Below are 19,946 nucleotides of genomic sequence, written 5' to 3'. Positions count from 1 at the left end.
GCCGGCTTCAATGTCGCGATAGGCTTTTATGGCCATTGAGACGCCTGCGCGGGAGAAGAGGACGAAGGAGTTTGGATTGCATGCATGATTGATGCGCTGGTACGGTCAGTGATGCTCGTGTCGCTGTTTAGACTGCGTCGCGACCTACCGAGATCAGCGGATACAACGCCCTCGAGCTAACCTCCGCAACCGTACTGCCATACGCGTTCGTCTTCATGATGGCTTCCTCTAAGCTTCCGTCCTCTTCGTCATCTCCATCATCTTTACGCTCATGGCTCTTCCCCGCATGCGCAGAACTCATATCCCTAATCATCGCAGGAACAAGCAACTGATCTACAGCCCTCTTCATAAGCTTCTTGTTCTCGGCCTCGCTCAACGCCTTCTCCGCCCCCATATATACAACAACAGCGGCCTGATCCACCATGAACGTCTCGTACATTTTGATCTTGCGAGTGGCCACTACTCCTTTCGCTTTCCCGGGTATGTCGACGATTTTCCATGGTTGGCCGCCGAAGTAGAGGCGCTCAGCATCCTTTTGTGTGAGGAAATTGTCCAGCGGGTTGTCGTCGAGATATTCCGACGCTAGATGGGCGGATTTTGGGGGAAAGATCAGGGAGAGGCCGTGTGGGCCCGTCGTGTTGGATGTGTAGACGCAGTACTTTTGGCCGAGGGTGGGGAGATAGCTGCTAGTCATGCAGTACGGTTTGTGAGACCATGGCGCATACGGATGATCTTCGCTTGGAGTGGATAGGTGCTGTTGGAGATCTGATCGTAGCAGGTCGTCGATGTCAAGGACGCCTACTGTCGCTGATGCATGCTGGAGTGCGAGTTGCAGGACAATAATCGCTAGGGTTAGGCAGCGCATGACTGCAATGACACCTCGCTGGATGTGAGTATGAAAGCCTCCCAAATGTTCTCGAGGCACAACAGCATCTTATGAGAGTTCTGTGTTATCCCATAGTGCTCGTTGTGTCATGTTTCCCGAAGCGGCAATGTTCGTCACGTAGCTTTACCCGGAAATTTATCCCAGACGTTCTCCCCGACCCCAAGAGACTTGGGCACTTTGCACGCCTTCCCGCTCGGTCTTGAGACCAATTGTAAACGGGTTCTAGTCAATCTTGGACAGACGGTTGATAACGTGAGGCTTGTCGCCCAGAAGTGCTGATGCAGAACGAATTGATCACCTCGGCAGCAGGAATGTGGTAGAAACTGGTTTTCTGATGGTAATGTGTGCGGTCTTCTAATGTCCTTGAATCGGCTACCGATATCTGTAAGTGGTAATTTCCGTATGTGAGCGACCTTGTACATGCTGCAGACTTGTTGCCCAGGTGAGCATAATTCATTCCCAATGCGCGAGCAAAGCGCAGCTTGTACCTATCTATGTTACTTCTTTCCGGATGTGCCGCATGATCTCTCGCACATGTATGCTTTGCTGGTCTATGCCTTGCATCATTGCGTTATCAAGTACGACGTCGTTCAGTCTCTGCAGTTCTCTCTGTAGACAGATAAGCTTTCCAAACACGTAGCAGACGACTGCTATGAGAGAGAAAATAAGGATTTGTTCTGGCCTGTTCCACCGGGTGCAGCGATAGAGATAGAATGGTGTCGCACCCACAGCCCATCCCAGAAACCACATCGTCAGTGGAAGGTCGTACACGATCGCGAAGGCAAGGATGACGATTGTACAGAGAATGATAAAAATCTTCACAGCTCCAGCAACATCGTGGCCTATAGAAGCCCAAGGGATCTAGGAGTAAGGTTAGATCTCACGCCGGATAATAAATTTGGGTACATATGCTTACCTGCAACAATGGGAGCTCGTACCGATGCAAGAGGTTGTCAACCCAGTCACGCCTGCCATACACATCTTCGATCTCCTTTTGCAGGCGACCAAAAGCTTTCTCTTTGCCTTCGCCGTATATGAGCGGCATCTGAACTTCGAAAATGCCAAGAAGGCAGTAGGCGGCATCTTCCTCGCGTTTCGTGTGACGATATCTTGCCCAGTTCATGCGCTCTTCAACAGGATACTTGAGCATAAAGTCTGGACCGTTCTCCAATGCGGCTACAGGGATGCTCGTCTCACGTGCAATTTGTTTTGCAAGGGAAGACCTGTCTCCAATTCTTGTGCCGTCCACACTGAAGAAGACAACAGTCCTTGGTGCTAAAAGCTCCTGAAGCGTCCATCCACGTGTGAACCATCGATTACCCTTGAAAGATGGCTGCTTGTTGCTCTGCAAATACGGGGTGCCTGTGCTGGGTACATCGGAGAGGTATACGTAGCATGCTGTCGAATCTCGATACCACTTAAACATCGAATTAATGGCTTCAGCCAATTCCGCGCTACTGCTCTTGTCGATGCAGCATGTATCAACCCAGAAGAATTCCAGCTTGTCTTTAGCGGCCTGCGCGGCGCAGAATTGGAGCTTGGCGTAGCCGGGCTTGTTTTTGGCCTTAGCCTTGCCCTTGTATATGTCCTTGAATGTGACTTCATCCTCGTCGGCGCCCCAGGTATGTGATAATATTGCGTATGTTGGTATATAGCGAACAAACTCAACGAGTACGAAGTCGTCGCCAGAGGCTCGCAAAAGGCGCATGTTACCGTTAGTATAGGATCCTGGGAAATAAGCCGGAGAAATTTAGATCGAATGTTTAATGATTGTTGCCTTTGGGCGAGGAAGGGATACATGTTGTGGTGACAACGACGCCAAAGCGGGGCAGTGCAGTGAGGCTGAGCGTAGTACATTAGCATGGTGTCTTGTGGCGGCGCTAGCAATCAGCCTTCCCAAGCCTTCCAACTTCGTGTCGGTTCAACAAGAGAAGGCCATCTGGCATGTAATTTCGAGCATGGCAAAGGGACGACATCTCGGCGATTAAGATAACCTTAGCAGTTATGTGCTTCTTATTGAACATTTGTCTTTATAGTCTTCTTAACTTGTCCACAGTATTCCAAAGCAACCTTGCTTCAACGGATCGTCGTTCAACCTATGCATGATCAACATCAGCTCCACGCCTCAAAGCTTTGAGCTCATACCAGTATACGCAATGCACTCAATCTCGACCGGCACACCCTTGGGCAGCTGCTTGACCGCAACACAGCTGCGCGCAGGCTTGTGGGAGAAGTACTGCTCGTACATGCCGTTCATCTCGGCGAAGTTGGCCATGTCGTCGAGGAAGACATTGACCTAGACTTGTCGTCAGCCTTGTTCTACTATGTTTCCACCATAGATTCCGGGATTGTATCCGAATGGACTAAACGCACCTTGACGATCCTGTCCATAGCAACACCAGCCTCAGTGAGGATGCCCTTGATGTTCTCGCAGCACATCTTGGTCTTGTCTGCGATGCTGCCCTCGATCAAGTTGCCCTTGGTATCGGCGGGGATCTGGCCTGAGACGAAGACATTAGGGCCTGCGACGATGGCTTGTGTCTAGACGGTGACGTTAACGCGGTTGTTCGGATACGTTGGAATCGATAGAGGAGAGACGTACGTAGGGTCCAGCAGCTGTATCTCTGTTAGCTATCTCTCCTTCCGCATCTCCGCTATCAATTGGAACGTACGAGGACATGCGTTAGCGGTGTGAATCTTCTTGATATCAGACATCTTTCGTATTCCTTTGATGTCGATTGCTTTGTAGGGTGAAGTTGTGATAGCAGGTCGCGTGAGATTCGTGGTTGTAGTAGTAAGGGATCGTGAAGCACGTAGAGCTCTTGGTACCGCCGTGCGTATCAGCAGCATGGGACCGTTTATCTACGTCAGGTAAATCGAGGCTATCATCGGGCTAGGTGGACACCTAATTGAGCGCGTCCGCCCTATACCCGTGACATAAGATGGGGCTTGGGAGCGGCATCGGAAGCTACCCCACTTTCCCTCTTGGGCGGGCGCTGCGTGTCAGCAGCTTGCAGGGATGTTTTTGTTAATGGAGGGGTAATGAGGGCGGAAATTTTGGGGACGGCGACTTTCGCGACGGGGAAAGAGGCTATGGCGCCGCTGTCGTGTTGCGCAGGGCGCAGGGCGCAGGGCTTAGTTTGGTGTCAATGACATAGTGTGGGAATGCTCGTTGACAGTGCGTATACAAGTAAAGAAACTTTTGACGTATTTATCGTGATATCCTCGCGCGCATCTCTCATCGCGCCATGTCGTGACTATACAAACCACCAACGCCGCCCAAATGCAATCCTATGCCCCATCTATATTGCGTATTGTTTACGGTATCGAGTCGAGATTCTTAGCTTGTAAATTACCAGCCTCCTCAGTATTACACATCTACTGTTCCATCTTCTCCTCCTGGCCCGAAAGCAATGTGTGTACAGGCGCGTCGAGCTGGTCGCGGCCCTTTAGGAAATCGAGTTCGAGAATGAAGAGGTATCCCATAATAGTTCCGCCTAGCTTCTTCACCAGAGAACCAGCTGCGGCTGCGGAGCCACCTGTGTCGCGTTAGCATCTCATCTCGTCTCTGACGCAAATATATCGACATACCAGTGGCAATGATATCATCGACAATAAGCACGTTCTGCCCGCTCTTGACAGCGCCCTCCTGCATCTGGAAGAAATCGCTGCCGTACTCCTTCTTGTATTCCGCCGTCTCACACGGACCCGGCAGCTTGCCCCTCTTCCTGACAGGCACAAAACTCGCGCCCAGCCTCAGCGCAAGGCTGGGCCCGAACAGGAAGCCACGCGCATCGAGTCCGACAACGACGTCTGGCTTGGCGCCTGTCGCACCGAATTGCTTCTCAATGGACAACTCGAGACCGCGCAGCAGTCCCTCGTGGAGCGCGGGGTCGGCGAAGATGGGCAGGATGTCTTCGAAGAGGATGCCGGGCTCGGGGAAGTCTTTGAACTGGCGGAGCGAGGCCTTCAGCGTGCTTTTAAGACGGGCGAGTTCGGCGGCGGCGGAGGGACGGGGGGTGGACTGTCCGCCTTGGGAGGGGCCATGGCTGTTGGACTCGAGAGTTGGGTCGGGCTTCTGCGGGGGAGGGTGCGCGGCGGTTGCGTCGCCCTTGAGTGGGGGGTCGGCGGACGTGGTGGTGTTGATGGGGTGGGTGCTGTGGGCGGGCGTGTCGTGGGGAGCGGACATGATGGGACGAGGGGAGGGGGCGGCGTCGAGATATAAGACGGACGGGTCAGGTCTGTATGGGAGGGCGGATGCGATAGATAGGGCTAGGGCAGAAGCCGGGTTGGGGTAAGGTGGTCAGGGCTGGCTGGCTGCACTGCAATGCTGTCAGACTCAGGCGTCGTCGTGGTCGCTGAGAGTACCCAGCGCAACAAAAAAAATTGAGTTAGCCCCTCTGGAAAACGGTCCGCAGGGCCACACAGTCCCTAGGCCCACCACCGAAACCCCGTATGGCGAATCAAGACGCCATTTGTTCAGCCGCTCAGCGCTCAGCGCAGCACCTTCGCACTCGGTTGCCTATACACCACCACGCTGCTCGATGCGGCAGCTCCCTACGCCCGCACCGCACTCGCCCATCCTATCGCACGCGCGCCACGGGCAGCTGTATCGCCGTGATCCCTGACCCACAACTATCTGCGGCGCCAAACATGTGCCAGACTCGACATTTACCCTTATCGGAACCAAGGGATGCCGAACGAAGACGTGCATTCACATGTCGACGTCACGCCAGGCCAGAAAACGAGCACGTAGGCTGTAGGGTAAGAGTCATACTGCCGCTTCCCAACAATTTCTCCTGCCCTCCCATGGATCCCATGCCTTCGGGCGACTATAGTAGCTGCGTTACTGTTGAAAGCCCTTCTCTAGCTTTGCATTCGCGATTCGCGCAATCTATTACTCAAACACGACATGTCAACAACATGATCTGCGTCCTCTGTCTCGCAACAAAAGCCAGTGCCGTCAAGGCGTAGCGGGGATCTCTCAAGATGGAGGTACATAGTAAGTGAATCGACACAAAGTAAGTTACATTTCTTACACCCGTATTACAAAGTTGTTAAACAACTATTGCTATACCTATTATTATAATAAGCCTATATACATATATCTTACTAATTGCATTAATGTAGGTAATTAAAACAAATGCACCTTTGTTAAGTACACTATATACCTTCTTTTTAATAGGTTTTATATTCTTTACTAAGAGTGTTACACTCTTAGCTCTTATTAATATATTAGTTATATAAAACGTAGCGTTAATACTCTTTATACTCTTTAGTAATTATCTTAAGTAGAGTTCTAACATAGAGAAAGTTTTAGAAGTAGTATACTATATAGAATTTGTAATAACTTATATAAGCTATAAATTAAGTAGTAAGATCTATGTAATCTATACTAGAAATAAGTAATTAGTATTACTCTACTAAGCTATAGTAGTTATAATATAGTTAAGTATCTTAGAGAAGAACTTAAAGCTCTTTACTATAGGTACTACTATCTTTAGAAGATTTAACTATAAGCTTACTCTATTACCTAAAGAATATTATTATACTACTATTTATTAAGATAAACTTAAAGTTCTAGATATTCTTTATAATACTTATAAAGATTAGTAAACATAGTAAATAAATACTATTAGGTATTATACTAGGCTATAGCTATTAGTATTTTTCTATATAAGTTTCTATAATTCTATTCTATCTACTAGAATTTAGATAAGATAGTAACGCTAGACTTAGAGAAAGCGTCTTTAAAGTATTACTAGAAGTCTCTATTCTTAATATAGAAAAAACTCTTAGGTTAGAAATTCTTAAGAAGTCTAGTACTAAGAAGGTTTAGTTAGCTAGAAGAGGTGTTAGTAAGCTAAAGAAGCTCTCTCTTAATACTTAAATACTACCTTAGATTACTTACTATACTATTATTCTTATAGAAATTATAGGTTTTATAGTAACTATTTAGCACTAGCTAGTAATAGATACTAAATATACTAATATCTTTATTAGTAGAAAAGTGTAAACCTACTATAAGAATAAAGTTAATATAGCTATAAGATACTATATATCTTTATTTAATATCTATATTAAGTTTATATTAAAGCGTTTCTAAAGTAGTTCTCTATTTAACAAGAAGAGATAATATAGATATATATCTATAGTTCTCTATTATAGTTATATCTATATTAGTAAATAAGTCTTAAGAGATATAATATATTTTATATATATATATCTTATCTTTATTTTATAGTCTTCTAAGATTAACTACTAATCTCTAGACTCTACTATTAATAGTAATTTAATTAGAAAGCTATACTAAGTTCTAAAGAATATAGTATTAAGTATTTAGCCTAGTATAAATCTTACGCGTAGAGATACTAAATTCTAAACTACTATCTCTATCTCTATCTATAGCTATATCTATATCTACATCTATATCTATATTAATTTTCTAACTAGTAGTATTAGAATTAGAGACTTTATAGTTATAGAGACTAGAATTATTTCTAGAAGCTTTCTATTTCTAGTAGAGAGTAGTTCTTATTTTCTTATTCTACTACTAAATAAATTTAACTAGCTAAGTACTTTCTATAGTTATATTATTCTTATTACTATTAAGTTATAGCTTAAACTTATTAGAATAATTATCTCTAGATTAGTTATCTTTCTAACTACTTTTCTTATTAGTATATATAGTTATTTAGACTATTATAGTAATCTATAACTATTAATATATTATTATAAAGTGCTAATTTACTATATAAGCTATAAGTCTTTGCTTTATAGTATCTACTAAGCAACTCTTCTATATCTTATACTTAATAATATAGTACTAGTTTATTAAAGTATTATATAAGATAAAGTCTCTAACTAAAAGTTTAAAGAAATTCTCTTTAATGTAAAGGTAGAATATATACTACTAAAGATAATCTACTAACTAATAGATAGCTAACTTAGAAATTTAGCTACTAGCTAGAATTAAAAGAAGTAATAATAAGTTTAGGTAAGTAATAGAAACTATATACTAATAGAACTTAACTTTATTAGAGAGATTATAGTACTATTCTAGTTTATTTTAGAACGTTTCTAAGGCGCGTATAAGTAATTTTATTATATCTAGAATATTATATATAGAAATTTTAAATACTTTTTCTATAACGTAGGTGTTATTAATTCTTTTTATATAATTAAGGCTCTAAGGTATAATATTTATACGTTAAGAGTTCTAGTAGCTTACTAAGATTAGAAAAGAGATATAAACCTAGTAACTAATAGTAGCTATACTTATTTTAATATTAAATATAAGAGCGTAAACTATAGATTATTATATTATAGTAAGATTATTATTAAATAGATATAGCTAAGTATTATAATACTTATTAGAGAGCTAAGCCTAAAGTAGTTTACTATTAACTAGAAGAAGCGCTCTATTAGCTACACTTTTTTCTTTACTTTATTTTTTATTAGACTTCTAAAGTAGTTATATACTAGTTTTAGAGAATATACCTAAAACTATAGATATAGAAAGCTTTACTTTTAGCTTAACTATATATACTTTTCTTAGTATATCTAGATAGAATAACTCTACTAAGTACCTAGCTATTATAGTAAACGTTCTATAGTCTAGACTAGTATCTTCTATCTTAGCTTTGTCTTCTAAACTACTTAAACTAGAGAATTAAGATACTATCTAAATAGTTAGTAAAAAGATATACTAGAAATATAAGAGAGAGTAAAAGAATATTTACTATAGTATATCTCTAGATAGAGATAGACCTTACGCTCTACTTTATACTATATAAGCTAAGGTTATATATAATATATTATTACCTATACTTATCTATTCTAATTTAGTAATAGCTCTACACTTTTTATTATATACTCTACCTTATACTATATAAAATAAAAAGTCTTTTTACTAGAAAAACTATTATACTCTACTACTTATAATATATAGTATATTTGCTATTATAGTATAAATAGAGAATATTAATAAAGAGATTAGAGGTTTACGTGTTACTAGTGCTTATAAGTAACTAAAGATTATTAAGCTTTTAATATTATAGTTAAGTAATAAAAATAAGTAGAAGAAAATAAGCCTATTATTTTCTTACTTAACTTTTAGATATACGCTTATATTATATATCTAGTTAAAAGCTTAATACTTATATATTAGTATAATTAATAATAAATTTTCTATATCTAAAGATATTAGCTAAACCTAATAGTTATAAAAATAGCTATAGAGCTAAGATAAATAGAAAGACTACACTAGAATATATAACTATAAGAAGAAGCTACTCTTACTATCTTCTTTTCTAGAAGCACTAGCTTATAGTAAAGCTATAGCTTTAGTAGTTAAATACTAGCCTATATATATAGAGATTCTATAACTTTTACTAGAAGACTTACTTTATAAGACTAATAAAGTATATAAACTTATAGTAGAAAGAGAATATATTACTAGTAGGTTTACCTATCTACTATAATAATAAGAACTAATAAATTATATCTAGATAAGTATAACTATACGTTAAATAAGGTAGAGTATAACTTTAATATATTTGTTATTACTACCTACGCTATCTAAGATAAGATACTTTCTAGAATTCTACGTAATCTTAAGAGAGGTTATATTAGAACTAAGAGTAAGAATATACTTCTAAAAAGTATTATTAGTTTCTATAGTATATATATTCTTTTTCTAACGCTACTATTACCTAATATCTATAGATATACTTATTAAAGAAAAGATTTAGCGTATAAAGAATAAGAATATAGTAATAGCTAATATAAAGGCTTAAGACTAATATACTAGCGTTTTAATATTAAGTCTATATAGTATATAATAAAAATAAAACCTTATATAGTTAAATATTCTAGACTATCTTTACTTCTAAAATAATTATCTCTTAAATAAAAGAATTAACTACTTTAGTAGCTATAGTAGATTTACTATATTCTACTCTAGTAGCTATTTTACCTTTACTAAGTTTAAAACTCTCTTACTCTAACTTTCTAAAACTAATAGACTTATTCTTCTCTCTTTTACTAACTATAGAAAAAGGCTTTTATCTTTTCTAATCTATTTAGCTAATATTTTAGCTATAATATAAATCTACACTACTTTATTCTTCTATAACTTTAGATTTAATATAAGTATAGAGTTCTTTATACTTATAAAGCCTATATTACTACTTTTTTACTCTACTATTATAGATCTAGAGTAATTATTAGTATTTATAGTATCTCTAGAACTTATAGAACGTATAACTATAGCTATATCTCTATCTAGTGTATAGAGGTTATCTTCTAAGCCTACGTTATAGTTAGTCTATCTATTTATTCTAACTATATATCTAGAGTTCTTATTATTAATCTTTATCTAGTTTATAGTAGCTTCTACTAGTAGAAGTAGCTTTAATTACTTTAGACATAGAAGTAAGTTAGACTCTAGAGTTAATTTTCTTTTTAGTTTACGTAAAGTACTATAAAAATACTTAAAGATAAGCTCTATATAAACTATTTTTTTTATATTTTTTCTATCTTCTTTTATAAGTCTAAGATCTTAAGTATTAACGTAAAGGTCTTAGTAACTTCTAGCTTTTAGTATGTTATTAATATCTTTTACTACGTAGATAGCTATAGCGCGCTTATTAAAACGCTTTGTAATTACCTTTTTACTAGCTTTAAAACTAATTTTTGCAAGAATTATATTAACTAAGTTTTTCTTTAGGCTATCTCTATATAAAGTTAATAATTTTAGAAAAGAAGTAAAGGCTTATAGAGTACTATTATAATAAACTCTAACTTTAGAACCTTCTACTATAGAAATACGTATAAGTATAGCCTAAGTAGCTTCTTTAGAATTAGTAGATAAAGCTACTTTATATACTTTTATAAGCTATTTATTATATAAAGGTTTATTATATAAAGCGCTTTAAAGTTATAATAGTAATAGTAACTTCTCTAGATAATTAAAGAGCTAGATCTCTAAGACTTTCTTAGATATATAGATTTTAAAATACCTCTCTACTTTTTATTTACTTATTCTAGACTAGAAGAATAGTTTAGTAATACTTAATAGAATATAACTATCTATATTACTTTCTAGTAATCTAAAAGCTACGCGCTTTACTACTATATTTATAAATATTATCTAGTATACTTTAACTCTATATATATTAGCTTTATATACTTTTATATAAAAAAGTTATATAAAATATACTTTTTCTTAATTATACTTCTACTTAGAAAGTATTAACCTAGTTTCTTATAAAGAGTACTATTATTCTAGTATATTAGATCTAGATTAATATTATAGCTACTAGTAATAAAAATATACTCTTCTCTAGTAAAGCTATCTTTACCTAAAAGTATAGACTATATAAAGCTAACTAATATATATTAGTTAGTACTAGATATAGATATATAAGAATATTATCTTACTAGTAGCGTATTACTTAATTACTATATAATTAAGAAAGATGTAGAGAATTATAATACTTAGAATTATATTCTAAGTTATATTATAGTATAGCTTATTATTCTCTAGCTATATAGCTATATTCTTAATAATAATTTCTTTCTATAACTTTTTAGTAGTAAAATATATAAAGCTTATAAAAACGCTATAGTCTATAAAAAGAAGTAGTTTACTAAGCTTAGTAGAACTATTCTACTACGCGTTATTAAAATTCTTAAGAATACTTTAGATAAACGCTATTTATTTTAGAGATACTAGAAGAGGTAGTAAAGCTACTATATTACTAAAGCTCTAGATTACTATCTTTTAGTAAGTATACTCTATCTTCTTATAGTTATATTTTTATAGAAGTAGCTAAGTTATAAAGTAGGTATTATATAAAAAGATAGTAATAGTTCTTAGAGCTAGAGCTATAGTAAATAAGCTATCTATTAGAGATTATCTTAATAGAGAGAAGAAAATTATAGTAGATAAGAAGCTAGTTTAGTTAAATAGTAAGTACTATTAAGTCTAAGATAAGAGAGAAGAATCTTAGTAGAAAGAGAACTAAGTAGATTAAGTTTATAGAAAGGCGTAGTATTATATAACTAAGAGTAAAGTTAGTGTTAGTATATAGTTTATTTTAGTAAAATAGAAAAGTTATAAAGTAAATCTACCTATATATAATAGAACGCGTCTACTTCTATTTACGTAATAAGGCCTCTAGCTAGATTAGCCTAGAGGCTACTTAAGTTACTAATATATAACATAAGATAGAATATAGTTTTATTTATAGCTATTAGTAAAAGAATAAAGTATATCTATAAATTAGACTAAGGTCTAGTCTTAGTTTAGACTTCTTTTTAAAATAGTACTTTAGTATATAGTATAATTAGAATAGCTTAAGTTAATATATTAGTAGAGTTAGATAGATAAATAGAACTTTAGATAGTGTATAGTGTAAATAACTATATAAATATTAAGTACTATAATAGAGCTATATCTATTACTAGCCTACTTATTTAATAGGTAAGTAATTTTTTCTTACTATTATTAAATCTATTTCTTACTATTTACAAAATATAATAGGTATTTACCTAGAGTAGTTAATACTTAATATAGATATCTTCTATAGCGTCTATATTAATTTTAGTCTCTACCTAAATCTAAGAGAAATAACTTTCTTTATATAGTAAGTGCTATAGTTTTATAAGTACTTCTATATTTAGTACTTATCTATAGTAGCTAGACTCTTTTTACTTAGTATACTTATTATTACTAAGATCTAAAGAGCTTAGGTCTATTTACGTCTACAGGTTTATAGAGAAGAAAATATACCTTAACTTAGAATAGAGCTAAGTCTTAGTTTAAGCTAGATATTAAATTTATACCTAGATATATAGAGTAATTATAATTATCTAGATAAAGAAGATTTTACTAAGGTTCTTGTAAACGTACCTAGCTCTAAAGGTACTTATATATTCTAAGGTTTTATTTAACTATCTACGTAAGTAGTAAATATAGAGTTTATTATTTAACTAAAGAGTAGTCTATTATCTTTATTATATAACTAGAACTTAATAGATATATATCTTACTTATATTACGTATACGTAAAGTTACTAGAAAGGTTAAAACTTTTTAAATAATTAAGAGAGTTTGCTACTATAAACTAGCGTTTATTAAGATTCTATTATCTTTTACTATTCTTATATTAAGTTTAAATACTACCTTATTAGAATATAAGTATATCTACTATTCTTTCTACTCTAGGCATTATTCTTCTTATATAGCTAATATAGAATAAACTCTATAGTTTAGATATCTTACTTAAGAGTCTACTTACTATAAGTATTATAAGTACTATAGCTATTTTCTAAAGCCTATCTATTATCTAATTAGCTACTCTTACTATAACTCTTCTACGTAGCCTAGCTAACGTAACTATATCTATTTCTACTAATATTATAAAGATACTCTTCTTAACTTATATTACTATGCTTAAGAATAGTAGAAATAAAGCTAAAAACTAAAATAATTAAGGCGTATTAACGCAATATAGTAGTATTACAAAGTAGAGAAAATAATATAAAAATTATAAGTATAGACTAGTAGAGGTATTATATAACTACTAAGTATATCTACGTTAAGGTCTAATAATATAAAGAGAAATATATTAGTACGTACTATAAGTTTCTAGAGAAGGTTTAGTTTAGAAAAAGAAGACGTAGATAGAAAAGCTTTTATAGTAATATTAAGTTAGTGTATTAAATTCTAGAATATAAGTATACTTATAGTTACTATATTACCTACTACTATAGCGCCTATATAATAAGAAGTAACTAAAGAGCGTATTACTAAATCTAATCTTACTCTAAAAGAAATACCTCTATATTCTCTAGACTTAATAGGTAGAAAGTAACTAATATTATAATATATAATATACTTAGCACTATAAGAAATAGTATAAAGATTACTACTATTAGCTAGGTTATCTACTATATTAAAGTAAGATGTATAATTATAGAATTAAAAGAAAGAAAGTACTTACTAGTTACTAGTATATTCTCTACACTTCTCTAGTAATCTATAGCTTTAGTATTATAGTAAGTATTACTACTATAATATATAAGTTAGCGTATATATTTAGATTTAGATAAAGATAAAGAGTACTAGTATTTAGTAGTGTAAAAAGTAAAAAAGAAATTAGTATTATCTAGCTAAGCTTTATATATAGATAATAGCTAGGTAGCTTTAAAATATTCTAGTAAAAGACTCTTAAAAGCTTTAAGAGTCTCTATTATAAGAAAAGATTTTTTAAGCTCTTTATTAACTCTTAGCTTTATTAATATATAATATAAGTAGAATAAGTAAAAATATTATATAATAGAGTTTTTATAAAGGTATAAATCTAGTAGTTCTATTCTCTTTAACTAATAGTATCTCTCTAAATTATAATAGCTTTACTAGTAACTCTAGTATACTAAGAAAACTATTAAGTTTTGTATATATATAGTAGTGTATAGTAATATATTAAATAGATTCTAGCTTAGTATAAATAAGTATATAAGCTAAAGGTAATACTAAGACTATAGACGTTATTCTAGTTTCTTTCTTATACCTTACACTTAAGGTTAATTAGCTATTTACTATTATTATAACTTATTTCTCTAAACTCTTATACTAAAATACTAAGAGACTTTTAATTAGAGCTACTACTTTAACTTAGGTAGTAGTATCTTAAATATAGCTAGAGTAGCGTCTATCTAAACGTAGTAAAATAATAGTAAAGTAATTATACGTTATAGACTATAATATATAGTAATACTATATTAGTAAAGTCTATTTACTATATTCTTAAAATAGTTAAAAGTCTTACTCTACTTATAATTACTCTCTATTACTTTAATAAAGTGCTTATACTTAAACGTACGCATAACGTAGCTAAGTAACATAGTATATAATTATAATATAGGTGTATTTTCTAAACACCTTTAATTATAGTAGGTAGTAGTATATATATTCTTTTAATACCTTTTAGCTATTAAGAGTAAGCTATAAAGTTTTAGGTTCTACAGCTTTATAGAAAAGAGAAAATAAAAATAAATAGTACTAATTCTATATATTTTATAAGTCTTAGTAGTAGTAAAGTATATAGACTAGTATATAGAGAAGTAGATCTAGGTTAAGAAGGTAGTAGCTAGAAGCTTAATGCTAGAGTTATAATACTATATTAGCTAAGAAGAAAGCTAAAAGCTTTAGTAAAACTAAGTTTTAAGAACTAATACCTAAGGTATATACTTAGCCTAAGGTATATACCTAGTCTAAGGTATATACCTAGTCTAAGGCATCTACTTAGTAGCTATGCTTAGTTAGTTAAGTAAAACTCTAGTTTAAGATATATATACTTATAATATAAGTGTGCCTCTATTAGAGTAGAACTATATTTTTAACTATAGTACTATAAATAAGTAGAACTTTTTAATTAAAAAGATTCTCTATAGTCTATTTCTTCTTTATATTTATACTCTCTTCTTTAAATATTTTATAAACTCTATAATTAACTCTCTAAAATTCTTAATATATTCTTTATTACTACTAACTACGTTATAGAAAATAAGCGCCTATACTATAGACTATTACTAATATCTACTAATATTAAGACTAACGTAGCTATATACTAGTATACCTATAATAGAATAGAGTAGTACTTAGAAAAGCTTATAGGTATCTATATAAGTATCTACGCGTTATAGGTATAGGCTTATATCTATTTTCTTTATCTAAGTAATAGGCTTATTAAGAATAAGCTTATCTACTAGCTTTATAATAATAATAGGTTTATTATAAGCACTTTTAATTTACTAAGAGAGTTTTATTAATATCTACTACTATATTATAGCAAATACAAGGTGTTTAGAAAATATATCTATATTAAGATTACTATATAGAGTTACTAGACTGCGTTTTGTTGCTCTACTCTGCATTAACATTCTACTATAATAAGTACTTTTATACTAGGTAGCATCTATATATTAGCTAGTACTAAGATAGATAAGAAAAGATAACGTATTACTCTTAAGTAGAATAAGCGTCTTAAGAATTTAGCTAAGGCTTTAGGTAGTAGGCCTACTATATATCTTTCTAATAAGTAGCTAGTCTACGTTAATAAGGTTATAAATAAAGACTTTAATAGATAGATCTAACTAGTCTTAAACTTTATTACCTATCTATAATAGATAGTAGTAATCTATGCGTATGCAATATAATATAACAAAGTAGTAGATAATATAATAACTTTAGTAGTATAGATAGTGCTAGCTTTTTTAATAAGCTTATAATAGAATATAACTAGTATAGATAAGTATAGAAGGCTTTAAAGCTAGTGTAACGTATTAAGATAAAAGGCTCTTTACTAAGTACTATAGAGATATTACTACTACTACTAATTCTAGAATCTTTCTAAGCCTTTAGGTAATAGTAACTATAATAGAGGTAGTAGTAGTAGCGCTTAACAAACTAAATATAGTATAGTAGTAACTACTAGATTATTATAATCTCTAGATAGTGTTAGTAGTAATAAAAAGTTAATGTAGTGTTGTTTATTATAAATATATAAGAAAGAGAAGTGTAGGTAAGTAGTAAGAGGCGTTTAAGTCTATTAGACTTAGTTTTAATAGCTTAAAAGTTTATTTATTTATTATTTATAATATAGTATAATATTATAAGATATAACGTAGTAGGCTTTGTCTCTAAAGTCTAGAGAGATATAATTACTTTCTATTAGGTAGGTATAACTCTTATTATAATACTATATTATAATAAGAATAACCTAAAGTGTAAGCTTAATAGTACGCTTTTTATAATAAATATTAAGTATACTAATTTACGTAACTATGTTATTAATTTATCTAAGGCTTATATTAAATTTTTTATACGCTTTATTAAGTATATAGTTTATAAGTTTAATAGTAAGTTTAGAATTAAAGTTATTACTCTCTAAGATAGCTACTTAATAGCTAAAGACTATAATAGTATTAAAAAAGAAGTTATATTCTACTCTATAGTAATAATTATAAGCCTTAAAGTTATATACTAGATTAAGAAAGAGCTATAAAAGTCTAGTATTATAGTATTATAATAGTGTATTTAGCGCACAAAGAGTATAAGATTATAGAGTTTTAGAGAAGTAAAAGATATTATTTATACTAAATATATCTTCTAGGCTATAGAAGTAATAAATTAGTAAAGAATTAGTAGAAGACTACTTAAGTTAGCTAATAGAGTAAAGCAATAAGTAGATAACTTACACTTAGTTTAACTAGAGCTTTAAAGATTATAGCTAGTAATCTTATAATAGTATAGTAGAATATTATAATATACACTATACTTACTAGAAAGTATCTATAGTGTAGATAGATATATAACTATAGTAGTACTAGGCACTAACTATTACTTTACGTTAAAGTAATATATATAAATACTATATATTAAATATATCTAAATTTATAGCTCTACTACTAACTATATAACTATCTTAAAGTATAACTTTTATAACTACGCTTTTAAGATTATATAAAACTACTTTATATTTACTTAAAGTTAGATATATAGCTATAGATATTATTAAGTTAGAATTACTATATAGATAGACTACTAAAAGCTTAAGCTCTTTTCTAGTGTTCTTCTATAGGCTATACTTACTATCTAGAATATAACTAGCTAAGATAGTTTTATTCTAAGCTCTATTTAGAAGGTTAAGAGCTATAGCTATATTTTTATATTTATTAACTATTTTATTAAACGTATTATTACTACTAATTTCTATAATCTTCTTAGCGTGCTTAAAAGCGCTATAATACTTCTTCTTCTAGCTTATATATAGTACATTCTACTTATTTATAATAATACTAACTACTCTATATAATTTATCTCTAGCATTTTCTATATATATTAAGATCTTATTATATTAGAAAGTAATATATAGAAACTATATAGCTATATTATAAACTCTAGCTATAAGCTAACTAGTTTATAAGTATATAAAGCTATATTAGGTATTTATATTTTTAGCTAGAATTAATTATATAACTTATTCTAGCTTATATATAGCTACGTCTATAGTATTATAGATATCTTAGTCTAATAGTATAACTAACTAGCTAAGTAAAGTATTTATATCTATAATATACTCTAGTATAATAAAGTAACACGTATTAAGAGTAGATAATACACTCTATAGGTTCTTTATAGAAGCGTTAATATTAGCGTAATTTATAGTATAACTAAGCTAACCTATACTTAACTAGAACTACTAGATAAAAGTAATAGCTATACTAATAGCTATAATACGCGCTTTCTAAGACTAGAAAAGAAAGGTAATAGGTATAGAATGTGTAGAGATAGACACTATCTCTTTATTACGTGTAGCTAGTATAGAAATAGGCATTAGACTAATAAACTAGTATTAATCTAGCTTAGAAAGCGTTATAGAACTTAGAGTAATTAAAATAGATAGCTATACTACTAGTCTACGCGTAGATATATCTATAGCGTTAGCTAGACTTATAATAAGTAGTTATTTATTTAGATATATTTTAACTATATATATAGTAATTAAAGTAGTGTAGATAATAGAATATTACAGCGTTAGTTATTAATTAGTAAGTTTATCTTCTAATAGCCTTACTAGAAGATTTTACTATTAGATACTAGTATTAAAGATAGACTCTAGATAGTTACGTAAGAATGTTAACGTATTTAGAGCCTCTAATAAATTCTAAGAGAGATACTCTATTAGTAGCGCTTTAACTTTATTCTAGAGAATAAATCTATCTACTAAGTCTAATATTACTATAATTCTAATACCTAAGTAGTATCTTACACTTTCTACTATTAACTAGTTAATCTTTAAAAAAACTACTTTTATTTACAATTATCTATATATACACTACCTACTATCTACACTCTAACTACTACTTATTTATTAACTAGAACTATATTATAGTCTAAGTTAAAGGCGTACTCTATTTATTTTATTTACTATCTAAGATATTAAGATTTAATATACTTAGGCCTCTTACACTAACGCCTATAACTTATAATAGCTAGAACTAGCTCTTATTAGTCTAGTAGTTACCTATAAAGCTAGTATAGTTTAAGAATATAATTAGTATATCTAGAACTCTTATAGACTATATAATAAGATTTATCTAAGTAGCTAGAGCTTATATTACTAACCTTTATATATTATATAAGATATTTATCTAAAAGTAGAAGAAAGTAGCTAAGAAATACTTAAATAAGTTTAGCGTAAACTATAATAAAAGTAAAGATAAGAATAGCTACTAAACTATATAAAACTAGTAGAGGTGTTACTATATAGAATACTATAGAATAAAGGCAGCCTCTATACGTTAGCTCTACTATACTAAACTATACGTGTTTTTTAAACGCTATCTAATATTAATATACTTAGTAGACTTATAATAGATACTCTTGTTTTCTATTCTTTTCTTAAATATATTCTCTATCTTTATTCTACTCTACTCTAGCTCTTATACCTATCTTATTATTACTATAACTAAAGTAAGCTTAAAGTATATTTAAAATATTAAATTATATTCTAAACTTTAGTGTAGCTATATCTAGACTAGCGCTACTTATCTTATAAGTAATTATTTATCTACTTTATTATAAAGAGGCTACCTTACTACTCTCTATTACTACTAGCTACTAAGTAAGCCTATAACTTATCTCTATAATTACTTTTATTAATAAGTTTAGTAATAAGTTAGCTTACTACTTAGCTATAATTCTAGTGTATACTATAATATCTTTCTATTACTATATCTAGCTAGCGCGTATTATATATAGAAACTACCTTCTTATACTTAGCTTATTCTAGGTAAGTATAACTAAATATATTACTATATAGTTATTCTAACTTATTATAGAAAACACTTAATACTATAGCTATTAGATAGCTTTAAGGCTCTACTATTACTCTAGCCTAAAGCATTATTAATACTCTTTTCTCTACTATACTATACGCTATAGAAACTACTATTATCTTCTATTATATAATCTTTAGCTATACTAC

The 19,946-nt window shown here is 31.9% G+C and overlaps 4 protein-coding genes across 4 annotated transcripts; all 4 read right to left on the bottom strand.

Annotated features, from left to right (window-relative positions):
* Nucleotides 1-127: 127 nt before the first annotated feature.
* Nucleotides 128-865, bottom strand: J4E79_001172 (uncharacterized protein; the record flags this gene model as incomplete). The annotated part of the gene is made up of 2 exons (XM_049350082.1): nucleotides 128-683; nucleotides 726-865. 2 exons carry the CDS (start codon nucleotides 863-865, stop codon nucleotides 128-130), a joined length of 696 nt encoding a protein of 231 aa, XP_049215241.1.
* Nucleotides 866-1,378: 513 nt separating this feature from the next.
* Nucleotides 1,379-2,594, bottom strand: J4E79_001171 (uncharacterized protein; the record flags this gene model as incomplete). The annotated part of the gene is made up of 2 exons (XM_049350081.1): nucleotides 1,379-1,495; nucleotides 1,803-2,594. 2 exons carry the CDS (start codon nucleotides 2,592-2,594, stop codon nucleotides 1,379-1,381), a joined length of 909 nt encoding a protein of 302 aa, XP_049215240.1.
* A 417-nt stretch (nucleotides 2,595-3,011) lies between these two features.
* Nucleotides 3,012-3,601, bottom strand: J4E79_001170 (uncharacterized protein; the record flags this gene model as incomplete). The annotated part of the gene is made up of 4 exons (XM_049350080.1): nucleotides 3,012-3,182; nucleotides 3,260-3,427; nucleotides 3,489-3,502; nucleotides 3,559-3,601. 4 exons carry the CDS (start codon nucleotides 3,599-3,601, stop codon nucleotides 3,012-3,014), a joined length of 396 nt encoding a protein of 131 aa, XP_049215239.1.
* Nucleotides 3,602-4,264: 663 nt separating this feature from the next.
* Nucleotides 4,265-5,075, bottom strand: APT1 (adenine phosphoribosyltransferase; the record flags this gene model as incomplete). The annotated part of the gene is made up of 2 exons (XM_049350079.1): nucleotides 4,265-4,425; nucleotides 4,478-5,075. 2 exons carry the CDS (start codon nucleotides 5,073-5,075, stop codon nucleotides 4,265-4,267), a joined length of 759 nt encoding a protein of 252 aa, XP_049215238.1.
* Nucleotides 5,076-19,946: the final 14,871 nt, after the last annotated feature.

Source organism: Alternaria viburni (assembly GCF_023758015.1).
Source record: "Alternaria viburni strain BMP 2772 chromosome Unknown scaffold_2, whole genome shotgun sequence".
Classification (NCBI taxonomy): Eukaryota; Fungi; Ascomycota; class Dothideomycetes; order Pleosporales; family Pleosporaceae; genus Alternaria; species Alternaria viburni.
Note: the sequence above shows the minus strand (reverse complement) of the source record. Positions and strands in the feature narration are given on the sequence as shown.